Source organism: Ascaphus truei, chromosome 8 (genome assembly GCF_040206685.1).
Source record: "Ascaphus truei isolate aAscTru1 chromosome 8, aAscTru1.hap1, whole genome shotgun sequence".
Lineage (NCBI taxonomy): Eukaryota > Metazoa > Chordata > Amphibia > Anura > Ascaphidae > Ascaphus > Ascaphus truei.
Window position 1 is genome coordinate 3,037,999 of NC_134490.1, and position 27,312 is coordinate 3,065,310.

At 48.6% G+C, this 27,312-nt stretch overlaps 1 protein-coding gene across 4 annotated transcripts; it reads right to left on the reverse strand.

The window, feature by feature from the left end:
- Positions 1-1,963: 1,963 nt before the first annotated feature.
- DUSP29 (dual specificity phosphatase 29) lies at positions 1,964-27,312 on the reverse strand. Of its 4 annotated transcripts, none has more exons than XM_075610326.1 (4): positions 27,261-27,312; positions 7,928-8,142; positions 6,613-6,833; positions 1,964-2,955 (listed from the first exon to the last, which is right to left on the reverse strand). In XM_075610326.1, exons 2-4 carry the CDS (start codon positions 8,119-8,121, stop codon positions 2,714-2,716), a joined length of 657 nt encoding a protein of 218 aa, XP_075466441.1. In that variant the 5' UTR covers positions 8,122-8,142; positions 27,261-27,312; the 3' UTR covers positions 1,964-2,713. The 4 variants fall into 4 exon arrangements, with proteins under 4 accessions (XP_075466441.1, XP_075466439.1, XP_075466440.1 ...); XM_075610324.1 differs by having other exon boundaries at positions 27,160-27,283; XM_075610325.1 differs by lacking the exon at positions 27,261-27,312 and adding an exon at positions 26,944-26,962.

A 27,312-nucleotide genomic window follows, 5' to 3' on the forward strand; every position in this document is an offset into this window, starting at 1 on the left:
ACCCGTTGTTTGGGAGGGGCTGGGCTTTGCAGTGTTGGGGCTCTGTTACACCTGCTCTCAGGATGCATGTCTTTCCCCCTTCGGTTGCTGCTTGCTTTTACTTGCAGGACACATAGCTGGAATACACGCCCAGGCTCGGGCCGCCCCCTTTCCTGCCGCGATAAATGCCACATTGCAGGCTCCTTTGGTAGTAACAGGTATCAAGTAGTAAATGGACACCATTTAACTCTGCTGACACTGAAAGGGTTAAAATAAGTCTTGTTCACTTGTCAACACTGCAGCTATGATGGGGGGGGATGGGGGGGAGGAGGGAGAGAGAGACAGGACCTGTGGAGGAAGGTGTCTGGCTGTTAGAGCCAGAAGTCGCCCAACCAGACTCCCTTCCTCTGCCCAGCTACCCCTTCATTACCTGTTGTACAAACTGCAGCCGGGAAGGGAAGACCCCCTCACCCCACAGCCCTGCCTGGGCTTAACACGGCCCGAGGCGCCCTGGTCCGACACTGACCCTACAGCTCATCCAGCCGATGGGAAGTAAAGTGTCTTCAAGAGCTGGGAGGTGTGTTTGGGGAGAAGACTGCTTAGTGAATATGGGCCGGCGTGATACAGCAGCCATAGGGCGAGAAACGGTGCGCTCGAAACTATTGTGTGAGAGACACAGGGGTGAGTGACACAATAGTGTGTGGTTAGAATGAAGTAATCCGGCGCATTCCTTTAAAGCGAGAGCGTTGCAGCTAGTTGAGGTAGATGGCTCAAGCATCACAGACTAGAAATGGACAGGAAAGACCAGTGCAAACTCCCAGGCATTACCCAAACAGGTGTGTTAGTAAGTCAGAAAGGGTTGGATACCATCCAGAGTCATCGAAATACCAGATCCTCGCAAGCTCCCGGTCCCAAGCCTACAGTGATCACTGCACGGTACGGTCCCAAGCCTACAGTGATCACTGCACTGTACGGTCCCACGCCTACAGTGATCACTGCACGGTACTGTCCCAAGCCTACAGTGATCACTGCACTGTACTGTCCCAAGCCTACAGTGATCACTGCACGGTCCCAAGCCTACAGTGATCACTGCACTGTACGGTCCCACGCCTACAGTGATCACTGCACTGTACGGTCCCACGCCTACAGTAATCACTGCACTGTACGGTCCCACGCCTACAGTGATCACTGCACTGTACGGTCCCAAGCCTACAGTGATCACTGCACGGTCCCAAGCCTACAGTGATCACTGCACTGTACGGTCCCAAGCCTACAGTGATCACTGCACTGTACGCTTCAGTGACCGTGGGAATACAATTACTGGCTGGGCTTTCTTGTTGGGGTTCCTGCCTGAGAGGGTCTGGTATTTCGAGGACTCGGGATGGGTTTTTATACCTGACTGTTATTCTATTTCGCTGTATGTGTATCCAACACTTTTTGACTTCCTAAATCAATTGTTTGGTAATGCCTATGAGGGTTTGCGCTCGTCTTTCCTGTCTACAGCTGTCATATACTTAATCGGCAGTGCACATTGGAGAGTAACCTCCTCCCCTCTCCCACCGCCCCTCCCCTCTCCCACCGCCCCTCCCCCCCTCCCCTCTCCCACCCCCCCTCCCCTCTCCCACCCCCCCTCCCCTCTCCCACCCCCCCTCCCCTCTCCCACCCCCCCTCCCCCCTCCCCTTTCCCCTCTCCCACTCCCCCCCTCTCCCTCCCCCCCTGAGCTGATGTCCCAGTGCAAGAAGAGATGTGTGTTAGTAATGATGCTGAGAGCAGACCACCTGGACTTCTGGGTATTGGGTCAATGTCCCGAGGTTTCCTCCCATCTGTGTCACTTCATTACCTTGTTCTCTTTGCACTTTATTGGGGGGAGGGAGGGAGGGGGTGTTCAGGTACCCTTTAGCACTCTATGTTTCTGATATCCTGGAGCTTGTCCTGTTATCAGCCCTTCCTATGACTAACGTGAACGGATAGCTGTGACACGTATAGGTTACAGGTAGGTGATCAGCGCCGGTTTAATGAAATCCGCCACGAATAAGTATCTTACATATGTTTTTAAACTTTATAATGTTTCTGTAATGACCCAAAGCTTCAGAGGGGTTATACAACCTTTACCAAATATCCTTCAGTGCTGAGGCTGTTCATAGACGGGATGTTCAGGGAAACTGTTGCTCCAGTCCACTTCACTTGGGTGAGTTCTTTGGGCAATATGGCAGCATAATCCATTTAAAGGGGGAAACGAGGCAGGACAATAATTACAAGAGAAGATTTGTAATGAAAAGGACGCAGTAAACGGGAACCTTTTCCTTTTTAAGCAAGCCGGTGAAAATAAGTGACCGTTTAACTGGAGGGAATCGTTTTGCTTGCTGCGTGGAATTGCACCTCTTTTGATGCTGTAAATCCTTCTCACGCTTTCCTCTGTGATGCCTACCTTTTCCAGGATCTCCGTGGCACCGCAGGGACGTCACCCTAATGGCTGGCGGTGGATCACATTCAAGGTTTTGCTAAAACACGCCACACACATCATTTCAACATAACGCAGCGCGGAGCTGGTAGGAAAAGGGTTAACCCATTCAGCACTGGAGGGCCCAGCCACACACGGATTTCTTTTATTGTAGGAGGGATATGTCCTGTCCGTCCTTTTGTACGTTGCTGGTTACTCATCCTTCTGAAGTCCATGTCGGATTCTGCCCACCCACTCTCTCTCTTCCTTCTGCCCTCGGGAGTAATGGGGTGTCACCCGTCATCCTGTGCCCCGTCGGTGCGGGGTGTGCCCCGGGCTGCCCGCCTCTCCAGGGCCAGCTTTATGTCCAGCTCTCGCAGCTGCTTGAGGAAGCCCCGGTTGGGCAGGATGCAGCGGTGCTTCAGCACCTGGGTGCTGGCGTCGACCACCGTCATGTTCTTGTAGATCATCAGATACGCCAGGACCAGGGAGGCCGAGCGGCTCCGACCCATGGCACAGTGCACCAGCACCTTACCTGTCGGCGGGAGACGAGGGGTTAATGTCTTTACTGTGCTAGATCAGAATGCAGTACGTGCAGTGCAGTACTTAACCCCTTCCGTGCTGGACAGTGGTCGGCATGACTTAAAAACAGTATGAGTTCTGCACAGGGCTATAAACAATATGTACGTGTATTAAGCATTGTGGGAAAGCGCGGTGCGCAGGGAGGCTGGCCGCAATAACGCCGTTATTCTTCCAATAGAAAGTGAGAACCGTAAGTTTGTCGGGGGGAAGAAGTAGTGGTTCTCTGGGGTCGTAAATGAAAAAGCAGTGGTACGGTGTGCCCCAGAGTATCACACGGCCCCCAACTAATGGGGAAGTCTGCAATGCTCTGGTCTCTCCAGCACACATGGGGTTAAATATCAGCCTTCGTTATTTTGTGTTGTATAAAGTGGGAAATCGGAATCACAGAAACAATCTACTGCGACACGCGTCTTATTATTACTTAAAAAACTATCAAACGGACTATAATCGGCAAGGAACGGGAGCGTGAGCAGTGGAAGGGGTCACATCGGGGGGGGGGGGGGTGATTCTTTAGAGTCTGTTTGTAAATGCGTTTCGCTCAGACTTGGGAGGAGTTCGCTTTCCTCTGGCTGATCAGCCAGAGTTTGCACGGGTAAAGCCCCCTCCATCCTTATTGGCTCTCTGATAGGGATAGGGTTGGATAAGGGTGAAGAAAATACTCAACTGATTAACTCGCCCACATTCAGAGGCCTCAAGTGAAGCAATTTATCATTTATTCCCAAAGCAACAAGATTTTTGCTTTTAGTACAGTTATCTTTTACTGCTATGCCACACAATGTAGTTAAGTGCTGTGCATGCTGCTGAAGGGAGCATTCTGATTGGGTATCCCTGATTTACTTCGAAGCTTTGGGAGCGCAGGTATCACAATGTAGAAAAACAAACAACAACTAAATAGTCTAATCAGCTTCACAACATTTCTTTTGGATTCTAGGATTCAGCCAAATGGGAACACCCATTTTCTCAGATGAAAAACAGCATTTCCCCCATTACATGCGGTGCCGGGGGTTCAGCTGTACGCTTTGCTAGTTCTGGTTTAGTGATGCTGGTCACAGTGTGATGTATCCTCGATGGAAACAGAAAATACCACAATAGTGTAACTGTGTGTAAAATTCAGGTGTGTATTAAATACAATATCACACTTACATAAATCAGAGCAGCATACGCACATAAGGATTATAGTTGAGTGGCCAGTTGATCTCTCCACTGCTCCGGTTTATATATATATTATATATATATATATATATATATATATATATATATACACAATATAAAATATCATTTAAATATATATATATATATATATATATATATATATACACAATATAAAATATCATTTAAATATATAATCAATTAAATATAGATATTTTGAATGTGTGCTTAAGTTCTTTACTGTTGACCGATGAGTTGGATGTAATTTATAATGATATTGTATTTTTAATTATAATGAATACTTATATCTCCCTTCCTCCCATAATTTTATCTACCCTTTGAATCCCTGCAATGAGTCCAGGAGTTAGACATTTTCCTCATCCCAATAAGTGACTTTACCAATTATTGAAAATATTGAAAATACTCCTCCATTCAAGTTCAAGTGTTTGTCATTTGTTACCCATTGATTTATATACTTATATGTTTACATTGTTATATTGTTATATTATAATATGTTACCCGTCAGGTATTTTAGATCCATATGTTTATCTATTTAACTATTAAGTGTTATTTGTTTATACCATTATCCCTGCTTAACATATATGTATATCATTTATTCTTAATTTGTACTATTATAATCATTGATATATTAAAGTTAGTTGTTTTAAGATATGTTATGTTAGCTGTAGGGTATTTTGAGATCATGTGTGTATTATTCACTCATCCGCCGCCCCTTAGCCGATTTTGAGCCAATGAAAAGCGTCCATATCACTCAATGATCCAATCAGAATCAAGTTGGGATTATATAGAGATACTCCTGAAGAAGCTGTGAAGCGAAACGCGTAGAGTCGGCGCAGTAGGCGTTACTGGTATTCTCCACGAGAAGTGCTGCCCGTCCTCCTTTACGATCCCGAAGGCACCGGAAGTGACGCGACGCTCACCGGGAGCCCGGTGAACCGACCTGAGAGACCCAAACCGGGGCAGTGGAGAGAACTGGCCACTCAACTATAATCCTTCCGTGCCTATGCTGCTCTGATTTATGTAAGTGTGATATTGTATTTAATACAAAAAACACAAAAGACATACCACACCCCTCACTCATATTAGATAGATACATTTGTAATAATGTTGTATTACTGATGTCTGTTTATGACATAAATGGGTGCTACCTATGTACAATGGTTAATAGTATTAACAATTGAATGAAGGTTGTGACTCCTCACAAGATCACTCACAGAAGGTACATGTATGGTGCACACCACACTAGGAATTTTTATTATTATTGTTATGTGAATATATACTGTACAGTGAAACACCTTGGTGAAAAAATAAAATATAATTAAAACTAACACGTGGTTACCACGTGTTAGTTTTAATTATATTTAATTTTTTCACCAAGGTGTTTCACTGTATATATTCACATAACCAGTGTTCGACAAACCTATACATTTGCACGCCCCGGGCGAGTGGATTTAACATCGTGGCGAGCTCCTATTGGCCCCAAGCAGCACACGTTTGGTACTAGGTGGCGAGTAGATTTTTTTTGTTCGGCGAGTAGATTTTTTGGTGATTTGTCGACCACTGGACATAACAATAATAATAAAAATTCCTAGTGTGGTGTGCACCATAAATGTACCTTCTGTGAGTGATCTTGTGATGAGTTACAACCTTCATTCAATTCTTAATTGTATTTAATACACACCTGAATTTTACACACAGTTACACTATTGTGGTATTTTCTGTTTTCGAGGATACATCACACTGTGACCACCATCACTAAACCACTCCTAGAGCAGCGTATAGCTGAACAGCCGGCGCCGCATGGAATGGGGGAAATGCTGTTTTTCACCTGAAAAATTGTGAGTTCCCATTTGGCTGAATCCCAGAATCCAAAAGAAATGTTGTGAAGCCGATTACACTATGTAGTTGTTATTTGTTTTTTTTATACACGGTGATACCTGCGCTCCCCAAAGCTTCGAATTAGCTACACGGGAAAAAGCCAGCACCTGTTCTTCAGGGGACTGAGCTGCGACATATCACCTGATATTTGCACGTTCACATTATTTATATAGATATATAGTTTAGCACTTATTGTACACTTGGTCATGTACTATAATTCACAAATTTGAGCACACTGCTTGATCACTCTATATAGCAGCGCCTTCGTAGCACTTTTTTTGTTATTATCCCTGATTTACATCAGACAATGGGCCATATTTTCCAAGAAGTACAACTCCCAAATACACCTAATGCTGGGTGACATCTCAACACCCCAATTCAAGTGAATGGGCCATAAAGGTCCATGTTTACTAAGCGGTGTTACTCAGCAGACGCCTAATGGCTTATTCACGTGAATGTTCAATAACGGGCTCGTTTTACAAAGCCGTATTGAAAGGTGTCTTATGACGTAGCACTGCTTAGTATTAAGTCCCACTAGGCGTGTTGGTTCGTGCTGCCTTACTGTTGGGGTTGCTCAGCGCAGTGCAGATGAATTGCGCAGACGGATAAAAGAATTGGCTCAGGTTGAAGCGGGGAAGATCATCTGCCTCGACCCCATAATACTCCACGGTCATGTCGCTGTAGTAGTCCTCGCCGGTGTCTACATTCCAGCGGCCGTGAGCTGCGTTCACAATGTGCGTGAAACCGGCTTTCTCCAGGCTGTCCCGATCCAGTGCCGTTTTCCTGCAGGCACAGAGAGGCCAAGATGTCATCTCATTGTTCTAATACAGGGGGCGCTCAACTCCACCACTCAAACCTCCCCAACAGGTCGGGTTTTCAGGATATCCCAGCTTCAGTCGAAGACCGAGTCTGAGCCACCTGTGTTGAAGCAGGTGCTGATTGAGCCACCTATGCTGAAGCTGGGGTATCCTGAAAACCTGACCTGTTGGTCGCGGGGCTTGAGGACTGGAATTGAGCATCACTGGTTCTAATAGGCGCACAATTAGCGGGCAATACCGGAAACAGCCAAATATTTGTAAAACACTAGCCCCCACAACCGGTTTTGGGGGTCTCTAGTTCCCCTAGAATCAGAGGCGGGGGTCACTTCGAAGCAAAACCGTGATGTTATCTGAGAAATGTACCGGTCAATGTGGCAGCCGCAGTCTTGCGCTGCGGCAGAGCCGGTGGCCATTTTAATTTCCCAAAAAGGAGAAGAAAACCGTCACAAAATGAAAGGTAAACTTCTCGGTGTCCCAGACTCGAGACGGAGTGTAAGCTCCCAGGGCCGCTAAGTAAATACTCAGAGGGTTTATATGGTCTTTGATTGTTTAAGGTCCTTTCCCCCCAGGGCAAAGTGCTAATCCTGTCACTTCAGTAAGTACTTGGACACGGAGATCAGATTAAGGTGAGATAACGCCCATAAAATGATCATTCTTTTTTCAGTGGGAACACTGCAATTCCTTATTTCCCACAATGCAAACGTCAGATGTTGAATTTGAGGAATAGTGACCCCCCTTTTTTTTAAATTAAGTTTCTTTTTTTTTTCCCCTGCTACGTTGGATTGCTCTTCAGTGCTCGAGGGGTTAAATTAATACAGCACAGAAAAGGAGCCGCCGAGAGTGGGACTAATGCAGGAACATGCACCTTCACTAAAAGCGTAGTGCTTGCATGGAACCACCACTGGGCAGGGACGTTGGAATCTAACTGCAGCAGAATAAAATAATACCAACCGGGGAAAACAAGACGGATTTACTTTCTCTGTCGCATTGTTACTATCTGTGCCTCTCCAGATTGTACTGCGCTACCGAACGTGCTGGTGCTATAGCGATCACACTCACTCGTCTCCGATGTAGAGGTTGGGGTACACCTCGTTGACATGGGTGAATTTGACCGCCCCGCTCCAGAAAATTCTCTCCAGCTCAAACGCCCCCGGGGTGCAGTATCCGGTGTCTGGATCCACGGCAACCGCTGCGTACGCATTGCGCTTCCGGTTGGGCCCGCCCATCAGCGTCCTCGCTGGCGACACTGACATGGCGCCGTGCCGGTGTGGTCCCTGAACATGGGGACGAGAAAAGGTCGGAGACACAACTGAGTTTATAAGAAGTACAGATATAAACCTCATGGCGTCGCTGCCGGACAGGTCCCCGGCCAGAGGTCACAGAACAGTGACGCCATCACGAATCCTCACTGCTGCGGTACCGTTTCATCACCTGCTCTCTGTACAACTCGTTAAGAGACCTAACGGGAAACATTTTTACCCCAGTGCTGGAGAATTTCATAACGATAGACGTCTCACCCCTTAACAGTGTCTTAGTGCAGAGGTTCTGGATCCGAAGTACTGCAGAACCGTGGCCCATTTATTCTATATATATATATTATATAAAGCAACTGTAAATATTACTGTATGTTCATTTGCATGTCTTAGACAGGTCTACAACCCTGTCTTTCCCCATTGTCACCCAGCATACAGCGCTTCCACTGCAGCAAGGGATTCTGGGAAATGACATGCAAATGAGCACTCAGTGCCACCTTTTGTCTCAAGCTCGTATTACACAAGCCAATCCTCAAGCCAATGCATGCTGTTATGAACACAGCTTTTAGACAGGGGCTGGGGTGAGATGCAAAGCCATTAAACCCACTCACAGACATGTTTCAACCTTGATGGGAATCATCAGTGTGAGGTTGGTTGTAATGGCTAAGCTGGTTTTGAGACTATAGCCTAGGTAATCACCACTATTATTAAGGTTATGGTGGGTAAAAAAAAGTGACAAAAACCCTCCACAGTAAAGCATAAAGCAACTGTAAATATGCATGTCATTTCCCAGAATCCCTTGCTGCAGTGGAAGCGCTGTATGCTGGGCGATAATGGGGAAAGACAGGGTTGCAGACCTGTCTAAGACATGCAGATGTGCACACAGTAATATTTCCATTTGCTTTATGCTTTACTGTGGAGGGTTTTTGTCACTTTTTTTTACCCACCATAACCTTAATAATTATATTATATAGTGGCTTTATTTAACATTAGTTTAAACCACAGGCTTCTGTGTATGTATGTCTGCCTTGTGTTGGTGCCGTGGGTGCAGCGTCGCCCTTTCAAACAGTGTCTACTACTGCGCCTGCGCGGACTGTGTGCTGGCGTCCTAGGTTGCCAGGGTTACTCCATACGGGTTCTGTGTGCTTTGACAGTGCGCAATGCTGTTCCCCATTGGCTCCCCGGCTCACTCTTTGCCCTATGACGCGCAGGCTGGTCAGGTGACGCGCTGCAGCTCTCGGCACCGGTCGCAAGTTGCGGACATCAGAGCAGGCTGCCCTGATCACGAGATGGATCCCCCTGCTCGTGGATTTAGGACGCTAGTCGCGGACGTCAGAGCAGGCTGCCTGGATCACGAGATTGATTTCCTCTGCTCGTGGATCCAGATGGCTCCTTCCTGGTCCAGGTATTGGTTATTCATGTGTGGTGCTCAGCTGCTTAACATGTGTCTAATGACAGGTTGTTGGTGATTGGTTAAACTTTATCTGTTTGCACTTGGGGTGTGGGTATATAAGTATGGTCACTGTTAGTTTGGTGTTTGCACGGCCCTGAGGAAGGTCTCCCTGTGAGACCGAAACGTTGGCTTTCGTGTATCTGTTTGCTTCAATACAGTTTATTTTGGATTACTCCTTGCTGGTTGCTGTCTCTTTACTGGTCTTTGGGCTGGTTCATATGATATATATATATATAGATATATATATATATATACTCTTAGTAAAGTTATGGTGGGTAAAAAAGTGACAAAAACCCTCCACAGCAAAGCATATAGCAAATGTAAATATAACTGTATGTTCATCTGCATGTCTTAGACAGGTCTGCAACCCCGCCTTTCACCATTATCATCCAGCACTTCCACTGCAGCAAGGGATTCTGGGAAATGACATGCAAACAAGCACACAGTGCCACCTTTTGCTTCAAAACCATTAACATGGTTCCCTATAGGCTTGAGCTTGCTGCATGGTCACTGCTTTTGAGCACAGCCAGGGTTAAGATGCATAGCCAGTAAACCCACCCACAGACAGCCGTTTCGACCTTAATGATATTTTTATATCTTGATTTACGCAGAGCAGCAGAAAATGTGATGGCTAATTGAATCTAGCCGAGAAATAACAATAAGTCCTTTTGCAAACATCACGGTGTGCTCGCTGTATGAGATTGTTCCTCTACCAGATTCTTCTCCTTCACTGCATTGTACACGGGTCTGAAACCCTTCTCCTCTGTCACATATCTGGGATCTGCTGTCTCCTGAGCCGCTGATAATCAGCCCTGAACCTCCTCACCCTGCCAGGTTTCACTAAGTAACATTATCTTCCAGCTGTAAAACACCTCGTGTGCCATCTGCCAATACCGGTGTGATAACGGAACGCGTAGCAAACTGACATGCACACGTATAGCTGTGAAACGCAGTATGATCGCTTTAGGGGATGCACTTAGAGCTGGATATAGAATGTCTGCCCTGAAGAGCTTACACTCTACTTGTTGCTGCGTGAGGCAGATAAAGATCACCCGGAGAGGTTACACTAAGATTTGAATTGTGATCACCCTCACCATTAAATGATTACTTCAGCTAATGGTTACGGATTTAGATCAGGACAAGTCTGGGATTCATTCGTAACAGAATGCCGAAGCAATTCAAAAGGTGCAGTGATCAGGGCTGAGAAACAAACGTCTTTAAATGGGCGGACATATACCAAAAAACACATCAATAAAATATGTCCCAACGAACATTTGGAGTTCTCCTTCGTTCCTCACATTCAGCCCCTCAGGCAGTCCTGCGGCCTCCACAGCCACGATATCGCAATGATACGCCCTTTTCTCGTGTGATGCAATTTAAATCCCAATTCACTCACTTGTCCTTTCCCGCCTTGACTACTACAGCCTCCCTGCTGGCATTCCCCTTGTCCCGACTCCAATCCATCCAAAACGCTGCTGCCAAACTCCCCTCCCTCACTCACCGCTCCACTTCTGCATCTCCACTACACAAACTCCTACACTGGCTTCCCACAGCCTCTACCTCACTCACCGCTCCACTTCTACGTCTCCACTACACAAACTCCTACACTGGCTTCCCATATCCCCTCCCTCACTCACCGCTCCACTTCTGCGTCTCCACTACGCATATCCCTGCACTGGCTTCCCATATCCCCTCCCTCACTCACCGCTCCACTTCTACGTCTCCACTACACAAACTCCTACACTGGCTTCCCATATCCCCTCCCTCACTCACCGCTCCACTTCTGCGTCTCCACTACGCATATCCCTGCACTGGCTTCCCATATACCCTCCCTCACTCACCGCTCCACTTCTGCGTCTCCACTACGCATATCCCTGCACTGGCTTCCCATAACCTCTACCTCCCTCACCGCTCCACTTCTGCGTCTCCACTACGCGTATCCCTACACTGGCTTCCCATATACCCTCCCTCACTCACCTCTCCACTTCTGCGTCTCCACTACGCATATCCCTGCACTGGCTTCCCATATCCCCTCCCTCACTCACCGCTCCACTTCTGCGTCTCCACTACGCATATCCCTGCACTGGCTTCCCACAATCTCTAGAATTTCATTTTAAACTCAGGTTCTGACTTACAAAACTCTTATCAATGCTGCCCCCCCGTACATCTCAGCTCTTATCTTCAAATATATTCCTAAACGCCCCCTACTTTCTGCCCACGTCATCCTCATTTCCTCCTGCCCTACTACCCCCTCTCACTCCCGCCTACGAGACGTCTCCCGTGCGGCCCCCTCTCTCTCTGGAACGCCCCACCATGCACAGTCAGACTGTCCCCACCGCTGTGCGGCTGGACCGTATCCCACAATGAACATCCAATATACCTTTTGTTACAATATTGCCCCTTATTCCCGCTAGATTGTCAGCTCTTGGGTTCAGGGCCCTCATTACCGTGTGTATCTGTTTGTCCTGATTTTGAATGTAACCGTTTCTGTGTACCCCCTTTGTACCGCACTGCAGAATATGCTGGCGCTTTACAAATAAACGATAATAACATTCCTCCGTTACAGAGAGCGCCCGGCGTGTGTGGTTAGGGGGGAAAGTTAAACCAACGTTGTGACAAGGTTATTCTGGGATCCAGTAAGTAGAGAAGAATCAGGAACACTTTCGCTGGGTGCTGAGGGCGCAACAGGGACCGCGCTCACCCTCCTAATTCCCAGGAACCCTGTCTGTGTGTCAGGGCTCCTGTATGTGCAAATTAATGAGTGCATGTCAGAGAAAGACAGCTGTTCTAATTAGATGTCTTTAAGGGTCAGAGCTCAGACAGGAGGGGGGGCTTCACCTGTTTGGAAAGGATTAAATTACACCCCATAGCCCAGGAGACTGCGTCTCCAGTCACCGGACCGAACTGATCTCCGGAGAGCAGGAGGACGAGGAATGTCCAGCGTTGTCTGTGCCGAGCCAGCTAATATCTTCTTAACTAAGCAACTGGCGCACAGGCGGTGACCTCGAGGGGTCAGGTGTCTGAAGTAATGAACTTCCCTCCACTGTGATAGTCATCCGCAAACTACAGCGGCACGCGTACAGAAACCACGTCAGGGGCGCCACGTGTACAGAAACCACGTCAGGGGCGCCACGCGTACAGAAACCACGTCAGGGGGCAGCGCGGGTACAGAAACCACGTCAGGGGGCAGCGCGGGTACAGAAACCACGTCAGGGGCAGCGCGGGTACAAAAACCACGTCAGGGGGCAGCGCGGGTACAGAAACCACGTCAGGGGCAGCGCGGGTACAGAAACCACGTCAGGGGCAGCGCGGGTACAGAAAACATGTCAGGGGGCAGCACGGGTACAAAAAACACGTCAGGGGCAGCGCGGGTACAAAAAACACATCAGGGGGCAGCGCGGGTACAAAAAACACGTCAGGGGCAGCGCGGGTACAAAAAACACGTCAGGGGGCAGCGCGGGTACAAAAAACACGTCAGGGGCAGCGCGGGTACAAAAAACACGTCAGGGGCAGCGCGGGTACAAAAAACACGTCAGGGGGCAGCGCGGGTACAAAAACCCCGTCAGGGGCAGCGCGGGTACAAAAAACCCGTCAGGGGCAGCGCGGGTACAAAAAACCCGTCAGGGGCAGCGCGGGTACAAAAAACCCGTCAGGGGGCAGCGCGGGTACAAAAAACCCGTCAGGGGCAGCGCGGGTACAAAAAACCCGTCAGGGGCAGCGCGGGTACAAAAAACCCGTCAGGGGGCAGCGCGGGTACAAAAACCCGTCAGGGGGCAGCGCGGGTACAAAAAACCCGTCAGGGGGCAGCGCGGGTATAAAAAACCCGTCAGGGGGCAGCGCGGGTACAAAAAACCCGTCAGAGGGCAGCGCGGGTACAAAAAACCTGTCAGGGGGCAGCGCGGGTACAAAAAACCCGTCAGGGGGCAGCGCGGGTACAAAAAACCCGTCAGGGGGCAGCGCGGGTACAAAAAACCTGTCAGGGGGCAGCGCGGGTACAAAAAACCCGTCAGGGGGCAGCGCGGGTACAAAAAATACGTCAGGGATCAGCGCGGGTACAAAAAATACGTCAGGGATCAGCGCGGGTACAAAAAATACGTCAGGGATCAGCGCGGGTACAAAAAATACGTCAGGGATCAGCGCGGGTACAAAAAACCCGTCAGGGGGCAGCGCGGGTACAAAAAAACACGTATGGGGCAGCGCGGGTACAAAAAATACGTCAGGGGCAGCGCGGGTACAAAAAACACGTCAGGGGGCAGCGCGGGTACAAAAAACACGTCAGGGGGCAGCGCGGGTACAAAAAATACGTCAGGGGCAGCACGGGTACAAAAAATACGTCAGGGGCAGCGTGGGTACAAAAAACCCGTCAGGGGCAGCGCGGGTACAAAAAATACGTCAGGGGCAGCGCGGGTACAAAAAATACGTCAGGGGCAGCGCGGGTACAAAAAACACGTCAGGGGGCAGCGCGGGTACAAAAAATACGTCAGGGGCAGCGCGGGTACAAAAAACACGTCAGGGGGCAGCGCGGGTACAAAAAACACGTCAGGGGGCAGCGCGGGTACAAAAAAAACGTCAGGGGCAGCGTGGGTACAAAAAACCCGTCAGGGGCAGCGCGGGTACAAAAAACCCGTCAGGGGACAGCGCGGGTACAAAAACCCGTCAGGGGGCAGCGCGGGTACAAAAAACCTGTCAGGGGGCAGCGCGGGTATAAAAAACCCGTCAGGGGGCCGCGCGGGTACAAAAAACCCGTCAGGGGGCAGCGCGGGTATAAAAAACCCGTCAGAGGGCAGCGCGGGTATAAAAAACCCGTCAGGGGGCCGCGCGGGTACAAAAAACCCGTCAGGGGGCAGCGCGGGTACAAAAAACCCGTCAGGGGGCAGCGCGGGTACAAAAAACCCGTCAGGGGGCAGCGCGGGTACAAAAAATACGTCAGGGATCAGCGCGGGTACAAAAAATACGTCAGGGATCAGCGCGGGTACAAAAAACCCGTCAGGGGGCAGCGCGGGTACAAAAAAACACGTATGGGGCAGCGCGGGTACAAAAAATACATCAGGGGGCAGCGCGGGTACAAAAAACACGTCAGGGGCAGCGCGGGTACAAAAAATACATCAGGGGGCAGCGCGGGTACAAAAAACACGTCAGGGGCAGCGCGGGTACAAAAAAAACCGTCAGGGGGCAGCGCGGGTACAAAAAACACGTCAGGGGCAGCGCGGGTACAAAAAATACATCAGGGGGCAGCGCGGGTACAAAAAACACGTCAGGGGCAGCGCGGGTACAAAAAACACGTCAGGGGCAGCGCGGGTACAAAAAACCCGTCGGGGGGCAGCGCGGGTACAAAAAACACGTCAGGGGCAGCACGGGTACAAAAAACACGCCAGGGGCAGCGCGGGTACAAAAAACCCGTCGGGGGGCAGCGCGGGTACAATGCTGAGAATGACCTTGTTTTGTTTGTTTACGGGAAACACCGTTTTGATGTTATTTCTTGTTATAAAATAGTTACTTTTATATATAAACGTTTGTATTGAGCGCAATATAAAAAAACACAAGCTAAGAACTCCCAGAACCCTTTGCGGAGGATACACATTATCAGAGGGACGGTCACTGCCGGTGACACAGCGACGCTCCCCTAGGTCAGTACAGATACTACAGTGTTACGCAGGAAATCGGACGGGTGGAAGTTTTCGGGGCTTTAAAAGATTTTTCTCTAGTTGTAATAACTCCGTCAAGCAGCAAAACGTGAAATCTTATATGTTTTCTTTAAAATCAGTTCTGTAGTATTAGATAATATTTACTGCATAGTTTGTTTTTAATTCCTACTCTTGATGCCATGTTTAATGAGTTGGAAAGCATCCTGTGATTTCTATATCAGGTTTTATCCCACCTCCCCAGCAGTGCAAGATCTTTGCAACACGTTCCTGTTTGGGATAATTTGTTGCCAATATTCCCAGCAGTTTGAGCTGCAAACTGTAACAATAGATAACGTTGCTTTAGTAATATAAGGATACATTGACGCTGCAGAGTTAGGCTGCGCTCACAGTGCCGGCGACGTCAGGCTACGATCGCTGGGAAAATGAAATTGAGATGACTTCCAGCGATCGCGACCAAACCGTCACGTCGCGCTTACTATAAGCGCACGCGACGGCGGCAGTGCATTTGTTTTGACGCAACGTCGCCGGCACTATAAGCGCAGCCTCACACTGACTGAAGCAGCCATTATGTTAGGCACACAATCAGGATTGTGACACATTCATAACAGGAGCAGCAAGCGATTGCCAGCGCAGGTAACAATGTGGAATTACACATTGCCGGGCGCTTTACAAATAAGGAAAGAATAAAGAGGGGTGCAGTATTGGTGCTTTCACTGCCCGCGGCACCTACAATGTATTGCAAAGGAAAGCGGTGTGTGTCTGACAGCCGAGAGCCCGAACCTGTCCAGATATGGGAGACGGTTTTGGGTTCAGTGACACCGGAGGACATCAGCTTTCTCTTCACTGGCAGACTGGTGTCTGTGCAACTGATGATCTGACCAGCTGGACACCAGTACAGGATGAACCCGTTGCCTGGGGGTCGTCACCCTTCTCCCGTCTCAAGAACTTGACAGTGATCCATGTGAGAAATATCTCAGCGACAGCGCAAACACTTAACCCTCGCAATGCAAAGGAGTCTGCAAGATACGGCCCAGCAGTGGTTACAGAACGCTCTGCCACTGAGAGGGGCGAAGTGCTCCCACAACCTGCGTGCCTTCCCGTTACCAGACTATACACCCACAGACGAGAATACACAGCCTGTCACGGACAAAAAGGAACCCCTCTCGTTTTTCATCATATCTTATATATTTCTCGTTCAATCCCCAGGAAAATGTGCACAACTGGAGGTCTGTTGTGTAGTTTAACACGATCTAAGAAACACAAGGTAGTCAATCAACTGATGTTAAGGACATTGATGTCACTGTATTATGTCAACAAGTCTCAGATGCACTGCGGGAGGTGCGTGTTCATTACACGAGAAATAGGATGTTTACAGACTGTTTTATCATAAAATACTTCACCTTATATATCTACGGACAAACGGCTTCCTGTACAAAAAAGGTGTGTGTAATATATCTTTGAATTGTACCATACACACAAGCTTTGAAACCCTTGTATATTTTGTATTCTATACACAAACACTTTATATACAGTGTAGTTAAAAACTGGTTCTTATACACAACATTCTAGGAATCACTTTATATACATCTCCTCTCTCATGAGCCTATTACACTCTGAGTTATAAAGCAATTTATCTGCACACACTGCGTCGTTGCGGGCCCATATTTACTGGCTGTGCACTGTAACGCAGGCTGTGCTGGGAAGATACGGCAGCAGGCAATTACCACTACCCCCCCCCCCCCAAATACAATTACCACTACTATCCCCCCCCAAATACATTTACCACTACCCCCCCCCCAAATACAATTACCACTACTACCCCCTCCCCCAAATACAATTACCATTACTACCCCCCCAAATACAATTACCATTACTACCCCCCCGATACATTTACCCCACTACCCCTGCAAATACAATTACCCCACTACCCCCCCAAATACAATTACCACTACCCACCGCGATACAATTACCACTACCCCCCCCCCCCCCCCGAATACAATTACCCCTACCGCGGCCAGATACAATTACTACCTTTATGTCCCCAGATACAATTACCCCCCACACAAATACAATTTATTTGCTATACCCATATCACAAACACAATTGATATATACGTCCCTCCTATCTCTCGCACATAACCCGTCTCTCAGACACGGGGACACAGCGTCCCCGTGGCTCTCCTGTGTCCGGTCTGTCTCGCCGGGCCCCACTTTTAAGCCTCCTTGAGCCCCAAAGTGTTATATATATATCTGAGAAGCAAAACAGGACAGGCTCTCCAATGCAAAAAAGGGTGGTATTTAATGCTTCAACGTTTGGGCTCATGCAAGAGTCTTCCTCAAGATCCGAAAAGTGCTCATTAATACCGCGCTTTTTCACAATGGATTCCCTTTTTGCTTCTGTATATATCTGCTGTTTTGCTTCATTAGTGAGTGCCCTATTATATATATATATATATATATATATATATATATATATATATATATATATATATATATATATATATATATATCAAATGGAAATATTACTGTGTGCTCATCTGCATGTCTTAGACAGGTCTGCAGCCCCGCCTTTCACCATTATCACCCAGCAAACAGTGCTTCTACTGCAGCAAGGGATTCTGGGAAATGGCATGCAAATGAGCACACCGTGCCACCTTTTGCTTCAAAACCATATAACATGGTCCCCTATAAGCTTATGCTTGCTGCAATACACAGCTTTTGAGCACAGCCCGGGTTAAGAAGCATAGCCAGTAAACCCACCCACAGACAGCTGTTTCGACCTTAATGGGTCTCCTCAGTGTGAGGTTGGTTATACTGGCTTTGCCAAATGAAGCAGGGATAGGTTTTACCATACTTAGTTAAGTTATGGTGGGTAAAAAAATAAATAAATATATATATATATATATATATATATATATATATATATATACATACACAAACACACATACATATAACAAAGGGATAGACACACCATAAATATGGAAAGAAAAGATTTATTTTATTGGCCCAACTTTTCGGCAATTTTGCGGCCAATAAAAGACATGTTTTGCATATACTTGGTGTGCCTATCCGTGTTATGTTTGTACAGAACCTTATAGGTACTCTCATAGCAGCGTGTGTGTGTGTGTGTGCGTGTGTGCAAAAAAGGGGGAGAGAAAGAACACCATATATATTAAATAATTACCTCACAATCAGCTAATGAAAGCGTCAGAAATAGTATATAAAAAAGATACTTCACCAAAATCAGATGTGGATATTGATTAAACCCACTTTTTTTCATCTTGCCTTCCCCACACACACACACACACACACACACACACACACACACACACACACACACACACACACACACACACACACACACACACACACACACACACACACACACACACACACACACACACACACACACTTCTATATACAGTGACCTGTTCATTCTAACACTGCAGTGCGTATACACTGCTATACATCTCTGTAAACACAGACACATATGGTGCATTGCGCTCATCTTTATTTTTTTACTGTACAGTACAGATATACAGATATACAGATATACAGATATACAGATATACAGATATACAGATATACAGATATACAGATATACAGATATACAGATATACAGATATACAGATATACAGATATACAGATATACAGATATACAGATATACAGATATACAGATATACAGATATACAGATATTCACATATACAGATATACAGATATTCACATATACAGATATACAGATATACAGATATACATATATTCACATATACAGATATACAGATATACAGATATACAGATATACATATATTCACATATACAGATATACAGATATACAGATATACATATATTCACATATACAGATATACAGATATACAGATATACAGATATACAGATATACAGATATACAGATATACAGATATCAAAAGACAAAAATGCCCAACGCTACATCCAATGTGACAAATACATCCTGTTCTTGAGCTTTCTGCGATATTGTGTGATATATACAGATATATATTGCTCTGCCATAAAGGTACTGTATATATTTCTCTGTAAAACACACCTTTGTTCAAATGTATGTACACACTGCTCTGCTGCTTATTACACACACATTGCTCTGCTGCGTATTACACACACACACACACACACACACACACACACACACACTGCTCTGCTGCGTATTACACACACACACACACTGCTCTGCCGCGTATTACACACACACACTGCTCTGCCGCGTATTACACACACACACTGCTCTGCCGCGTATTACACACACACACACTGCTCTGCTGCGTATTACACACACACACACACTGCTCTGTCGTGTATTACACACACACACTGCTCTGCTGCGTATTACACACACACACACTGCTCTGCTGCGTATTACACACACATTGCTCTGCTGCGTATTACACACACATTGCTCTGCTGCGTATTACACACACACTGCTCTGCTGCTTATTACACACACATTGCTCTGCTGCGTATTACACACACACTGCTCTGCCGCGTATTACACACACACACACACTGCTCTGCTGCGTATTACACACACACACACACTGCTCCGCTGCGTATTACACACACACTGCTCTGCCGCGTATTACACACACACACACACTGCTCTGCTGCGTATTACACACACACACACACACACTGCTCTGCTGCGTATTACACACACACACTGCTCTGCCACGTATTACACACACACACTGCTCTGCCGCGTATTACACACACACACACACACTGCTCTGCCACGTATTACACACACATTGCTCTGCCGCGTATTACACACACACACTGCTCTGCTGCTTATTACACACACACACACACACTGCTCTGCCGCGTATTACACACACACATAGCTCTGCTGCGTATTACACACACACACACTGCTCTGCCACGTATTACACACACACACACACACACTGCTCTGCCGCGTATTACACACACACACATAGCTCTGCTGCGTATTACACACACACACTGCTCTGCCACGTATTACACACACACACTGCTCTGCTGCGTATTACACACACACACACTGCTCTGCTGCGTATTACACACACAAACACACTGCTCTGCCGCGTATTACACACACACACACACACTGCTCTGCTGCGTATTACACACACATAGCTCTGCCGCGTATTACACACACACACTGCTCTGCCACGTATTACACACACACACACACTGCTCTGCCGCGTATTACACACACATAGCTCTGCCGCGTATTACACACACACACTGCTCTGCCGCGTATTACACACACACACACACTGCTCTGCCGCGTATTACACACACACACACTGCTCTGCCGCGTATTACACACACACACACACTGCTCTGCTGCGTATTACACACACACACACACACACTGCTCTGCCGCGTATTACACACACATACACTGCTCTGCCACGTATTACACACACACACTGCTCTGCTGCGTATTACACACACACACACACACACTGCTCTGCTGCGTATTACACACACACACTGCTCTGCCGCGTATTACACACACACACTGCTCTGCTGCTTATTACACACACACACTGCTCTGCCGCGTATTACACACACACACTGCTCTGCTCTGCCGCGTATTACACACACACACACACTGCTCTGCTGCGTATTACACACACACACACTGCTCTGCCGCGTATTACACACACACACACTGCTCTGCCGCGTATTACACACATACACACTGCTCTGCTGCGTATTACACACACACACACACACACACTGCTCCGCTGCGTATTACACACACACTGCTCTGCCACGTATTACATACACACACACTGCTCTGCCACGTATTACACACACACACACTGCTCTGCCGCGTATTACATACACACACACTGCTCTGCCGCGTATTACACACACACACTGCTCTGCCGCGTATTACACACACACACACACACACTGCTCTGCTGCGTATTACACACACACACACTGCTCTGCTGCGTATTACACACACACACACTGCTCTGCCGCGTATTACACACACACACACACACTGCTCTGCCGCGTATTACACACACACACACACTGCTCTGCTGTGTATTACACACACACACACTGCTCTGCCGCGTATTACACACACACATTGCTCTGCTGTGTATTACACACACACATTGCTCTGCTGTGTATTACACACACACACACACACACTGCTCTGCCGCGTATTACACACACACACACACACACACTGCTCTGCCGCGTATTACACACACATAGCTCTGCCGCGTATTACACACACACTGCTCTGCCGCGTATTACACACACACATTGCTCTGCTGTGTATTACACACACACACATTGCTCTGCTGCGTATTACACACACACACTGCTCTGCCGCGTATTACACACACACACATTGCTCTGCTGCGTATTACACACACACACTGCTCTGCCGCGTATTACACACACACACTGCTCTGCCGCGTATTACACACACACACACACTGCTCTGCCGCGTATTACACACACACACTGCTCTGCTGCGTATTACACACACACACACTGCTCTGCCGCGTATTACACACACACTGCTCTGCTGCGTATTACACACACACACACACTGCTCTGCTGCATATTACACACACACACACACTGCTCTGCCGCGTATTACACACACACACACTGCTCTGCTGCGTATTATACACACACACACACTGCTCTGCCGCGTATTACACACACACACACACACACTGCTCTGCCGCGTATTACACACACACACACACACTGCTCTGCCGCGTATTACACACACACATTGCTCTGCCGTGTATTACACACACACACACACTGCTCTGCCGCGTATTACACACACACACACACACTGCTCTGCCGCGTATTACACACACACACTGCTCTGCCGCGTATTACACACACACACACACTGCTCTGCTGCGTATTACACACACACACACATTGCTCTGCTGCGTATTACACACACACTGCTCTGCCGCGTATTACACACACATTGCTCTGCCGTGTATTACACACACACACATTGCTCTGCCGTGTATTACACACACACACACTGCTCTGCCGCGTATTACACACACACACACACTGCTCTGCTGCGTATTACACACACACACACATTGCTCTGCTGCGTATTACACACACACACACACACACTGCTCTGCTGCGTATTACACACACACACACATTGCTCTGCCGTGTATTACACACACACACACTGCTCTGCCGCGTATTACATACACACACACTGCTCTGCCGCGTATTACACACACACACTGCTCTGCCGCGTATTACACACACACACACACACACTGCTCTGCTGCGTATTACACACACACACACTGCTCTGCTGCGTATTACACACACACACACTGCTCTGCCGCGTATTACACACACACACACACACTGCTCTGCCGCGTATTACACACACACACACACTGCTCTGCTGTGTATTACACACACACACACTGCTCTGCCGCGTATTACACACACACATTGCTCTGCTGTGTATTACACACACACATTGCTCTGCTGTGTATTACACACACACACACACACACTGCTCTGCCGCGTATTACACACACACACACACACACACTGCTCTGCCGCGTATTACACACACATAGCTCTGCCGCGTATTACACACACACTGCTCTGCCGCGTATTACACACACACATTGCTCTGCTGTGTATTACACACACACACATTGCTCTGCTGCGTATTACACACACACACTGCTCTGCCGCGTATTACACACACACACATTGCTCTGCTGCGTATTACACACACACACTGCTCTGCCGCGTATTACACACACACACTGCTCTGCCGCGTATTACACACACACACACACTGCTCTGCCGCGTATTACACACACACACTGCTCTGCTGCGTATTACACACACACACACTGCTCTGCCGCGTATTACACACACACTGCTCTGCTGCGTATTACACACACACACACACTGCTCTGCTGCATATTACACACACACACACACTGCTCTGCCGCGTATTACACACACACACACTGCTCTGCTGCGTATTATACACACACACACACTGCTCTGCCGCGTATTACACACACACACACACACACTGCTCTGCCGCGTATTACACACACACACACACACTGCTCTGCCGCGTATTACACACACACATTGCTCTGCCGTGTATTACACACACACACACACTGCTCTGCCGCGTATTACACACACACACACACACTGCTCTGCCGCGTATTACACACACACACTGCTCTGCCGCGTATTACACACACACACACACTGCTCTGCTGCGTATTACACACACACACACATTGCTCTGCTGCGTATTACACACACACTGCTCTGCCGCGTATTACACACACATTGCTCTGCCGTGTATTACACACACACACATTGCTCTGCCGTGTATTACACACACACACACTGCTCTGCCGCGTATTACACACACACACACACTGCTCTGCTGCGTATTACACACACACACACATTGCTCTGCTGCGTATTACACACACACACACACACTGCTCTGCTGCGTATTACACACACACACACATTGCTCTGCCGTGTATTACACACACACACACTGCTCTGCCGCGTATTACACACACACTGCTCTGCCGCGTATTACACACACACACTGCTCTGCCGCGTATTACACACACACACACTGCTCTGCCGCGTATTACACACACACACACACACTGCTCTGCTGCGTATTACACACACACACACACACTGCTCTGCTGGGTATTACACACACACACATTGCTCTGCCGCGTATTACACACACACACACACACACTGCTCTGCCGCGTATTACACACACACACACTGCTCTGCCGCGTATTACACACACACACTGCTCTGCCGCGTATTACACACACACACACTGCTCTGCCGCGTATTACACACACACATTGCTCTGCCGTGTATTACACACACACACACTGCTCTGCCGCGTATTACACACACACATTGCTCTGCCGTGTATTACACACACACACACACTGCTCTGCCGCGTATTACACACACACACTGCTCTGCCGCGTATTACACACACACATTGCTCTGCCGCGTATTACACACACACACACACTGCTCTGCTGCGTATTACACACACACATTGCTCTGCCGCGTATTACACACACACACACTGCTCTGCTGCGTATTACACACACACACACACTGCTCTGCCACGTATTACACACACACACATTGCTCTGCCGTGTATTACACACACACACACTGCTCTGCTGCGTATTACATACACACACACACACTGCTCTGCCGCGTATTACACACACACACACAGCTCTGCCGCGTATTACACACACACACACTGCTCTGCCGCGTATTACACACACACACTGCTCTGCCGCGTATTACACACACACACACTGCTCTGCCGCGTATTACACACACACATTGCTCTGCCGTGTATTACACACACACACACACTGCTCTGCCGCGTATTACACACACACATTGCTCTGCCGTGTATTACACACACACACACACTGCTCTGCCGCGTATTACACACACACACTGCTCTGCCGCGTATTACACACACACATTGCTCTGCCGCGTATTACACACACACACACACTGCTCTGCTGCGTATTACACACACACATTGCTCTGCCGCGTATTACACACACACACACTGCTCTGCTGCGTATTACACACACACACACACTGCTCTGCCACGTATTACACACACACACATTGCTCTGCCGCGTATTACACACACACACACTGCTCTGCTGCGTATTACATACACACACACACATTGCTCTGCCACGTATTACACACACACACACACACACTGCTCTGCCGCGTATTAGACACACACACACTGCTCTGCCGCGTATTACACACACACACACTGCTCTGCCGCGTATTACACACACACACATAGCTCTGCTGCGTATTACACACACACACACACATTGCTCTGCCGCGTATTACACACACACACTGCTCTGCCGCGTATTACACACACACACTGCTCTGCCGCGTATTACACACACACACTGCTCTGCCGCGTATTACACACACACACATAGCTCTGCTGCGTATTACACACACACACACACTGCTCTGCCGCGTATTACACACACACACTGCTCTGCTGCGTATTACACACACACACTGCTCTGCCGCGTATTACACACACACACACACACACACACTGCTCTGCTGCGTATTACACACACACATTGCTCTGCCGCGTATTACACACACACTGCTCTGCCGCGTATTACACACACACACTGCTCTGCCACATATTACACACACACACTGCTCTGCCGCGTATTACACACACACTGCTCTGCTGCGTATTACACACACACATTGCTCTGCTGCGTATTACACACACACATTGCTCTGCTGTGTATTACACACACACATTGCTCTGCTGTGTATTACACACACCATTGCTCTGCCGCGTATTACACACACACACTGCTCTGCCGCGTATTACACACACACACACTGCTCTGCCGCGTATTACACACACACACACTGCTCTGCCGCGTATTACACACACACACACTGCTCTGCCGCGTATTACACACACACACACACTGCTCTGCCGCGTATTACACACACACACACACACACTGCTCTGCCGCGTATTACACACACACACACACACACTGCTCTGCTGCGTATTACACACACACACACACACTGCTCTGCCGCGTATTACACACACACACACACTCACACACACATTGCTATGCTGCGTATTACACACACACACACACTGCTCTGCCGCGTATTACACACACCATTGCTCTGCTGCGTATTACACACACACACACACTGCTCTGCCACATATTACACACACACACTGCTCTGCCGCGTATTACACACACACACACTGCTCTGCTGCGTATTACACACACACATTGCTCTGCTGCGTATTACACACACACATTGCTCTGCTGTGTATTACACACACACATTGCTCTGCTGTGTATTACACACACCATTGCTCTGCCGCGTATTACACACACACACTGCTCTGCCGCGTATTACACACACACACACACTGCTCTGCCGCGTATTACACACACACACACACTGCTCTGCCGCGTATTACACACACACACACACTGCTCTGCCGCGTATTACATACACACACACACACACTGCTCTGCCGCGTATTACACACACACACTGCTCTGCCACGTATTACACACACACACACACACACACACACACACACTGCTCTGCCGCGTATTACACACACACACACACACACACACACACACACACACACTGCTATGCTGCGTATTACAGACAATTCCAGCAGTTAAAGAGTTATCATGTAATATCCCATAATAAAGGCCAAAAGGAAAGCTTCTTAGAACTTCAGGTTCCCCCTCCCCCCAGGTACCTGTACCCCCTGCCCCCCATGTACCTGTCCCCCCCTCCCGCCAGGTACCTCCGCCTCCCTCCCCCCAGGTACCTGCACCCTCTCCCGCCAGGTACCTCCGCCACCCTCCCCCCAGGTACCTCCGCCACCCTCCCCCCAGGTACCTGTCCCCCCCTCCCCCCAGGTACCTGTCCCCTCCTCCCCACAGGTACCTGTCCCCCCCTCCCCCAGGTACCTGTCCCCCCCTCACCCCAGGTACCTCCGCCACCCTCCCCCCAGGTACCTGTACCCCCTGCCCCCCAGGAACCTGTACCCCCATCCCCCCAGTTACCTCCGCCTCTCTCCCCCCAGGTACCTGTACCCCCATCCCCCCAGGTACCTCCGCCTCTCTCCCCCCAGGTACCTGTACCCCCATCCCCTCAGGTACCTCCGCCTATCTCCCCCCAGGTACCTGTACCCCCATCCCCCCAGGTACCTCCGCCTCTCTCCCCCCAGGTACCTGTACCCCCACCCCCCCAGGTACCTCCGCCTCTCTCCCCCCAGGTACCTGTACAGGCTGCAGCCCCCCGAGATCTGACTGAGCCACGCGGCAAGAACTCACTGACTGGGAGCCAGGCTATTTTTAGGGTGGGATTTGCTGACGCTGACCTTGGTGGTGGGGTGAGGGAGACTGGAGGGGGTGTCCTCATCCCAAACCGGA

Bases quoted from the DNA above. Each gene is read 5' to 3' on its own strand.
- DUSP29 (XM_075610326.1), bottom strand. From the start codon at position 8,121: ATGTCAGTGTCGCCAGCGAGGACGCTGATGGGCGGGCCCAACCGGAAG. The intron at 6,834-7,927 runs GTGAGTGTGATC...CTGTGCCTGCAG, and splicing joins AACCTCTACATCGGAGACGA to GAAAACGGCACTGGATCGGG. The intron at 2,956-6,612 runs GTAAGGCAGCAC...TCCCGCCGACAG, and splicing joins TGCGCTGAGCAACCCCAACA to GTAAGGTGCTGGTGCACTGT.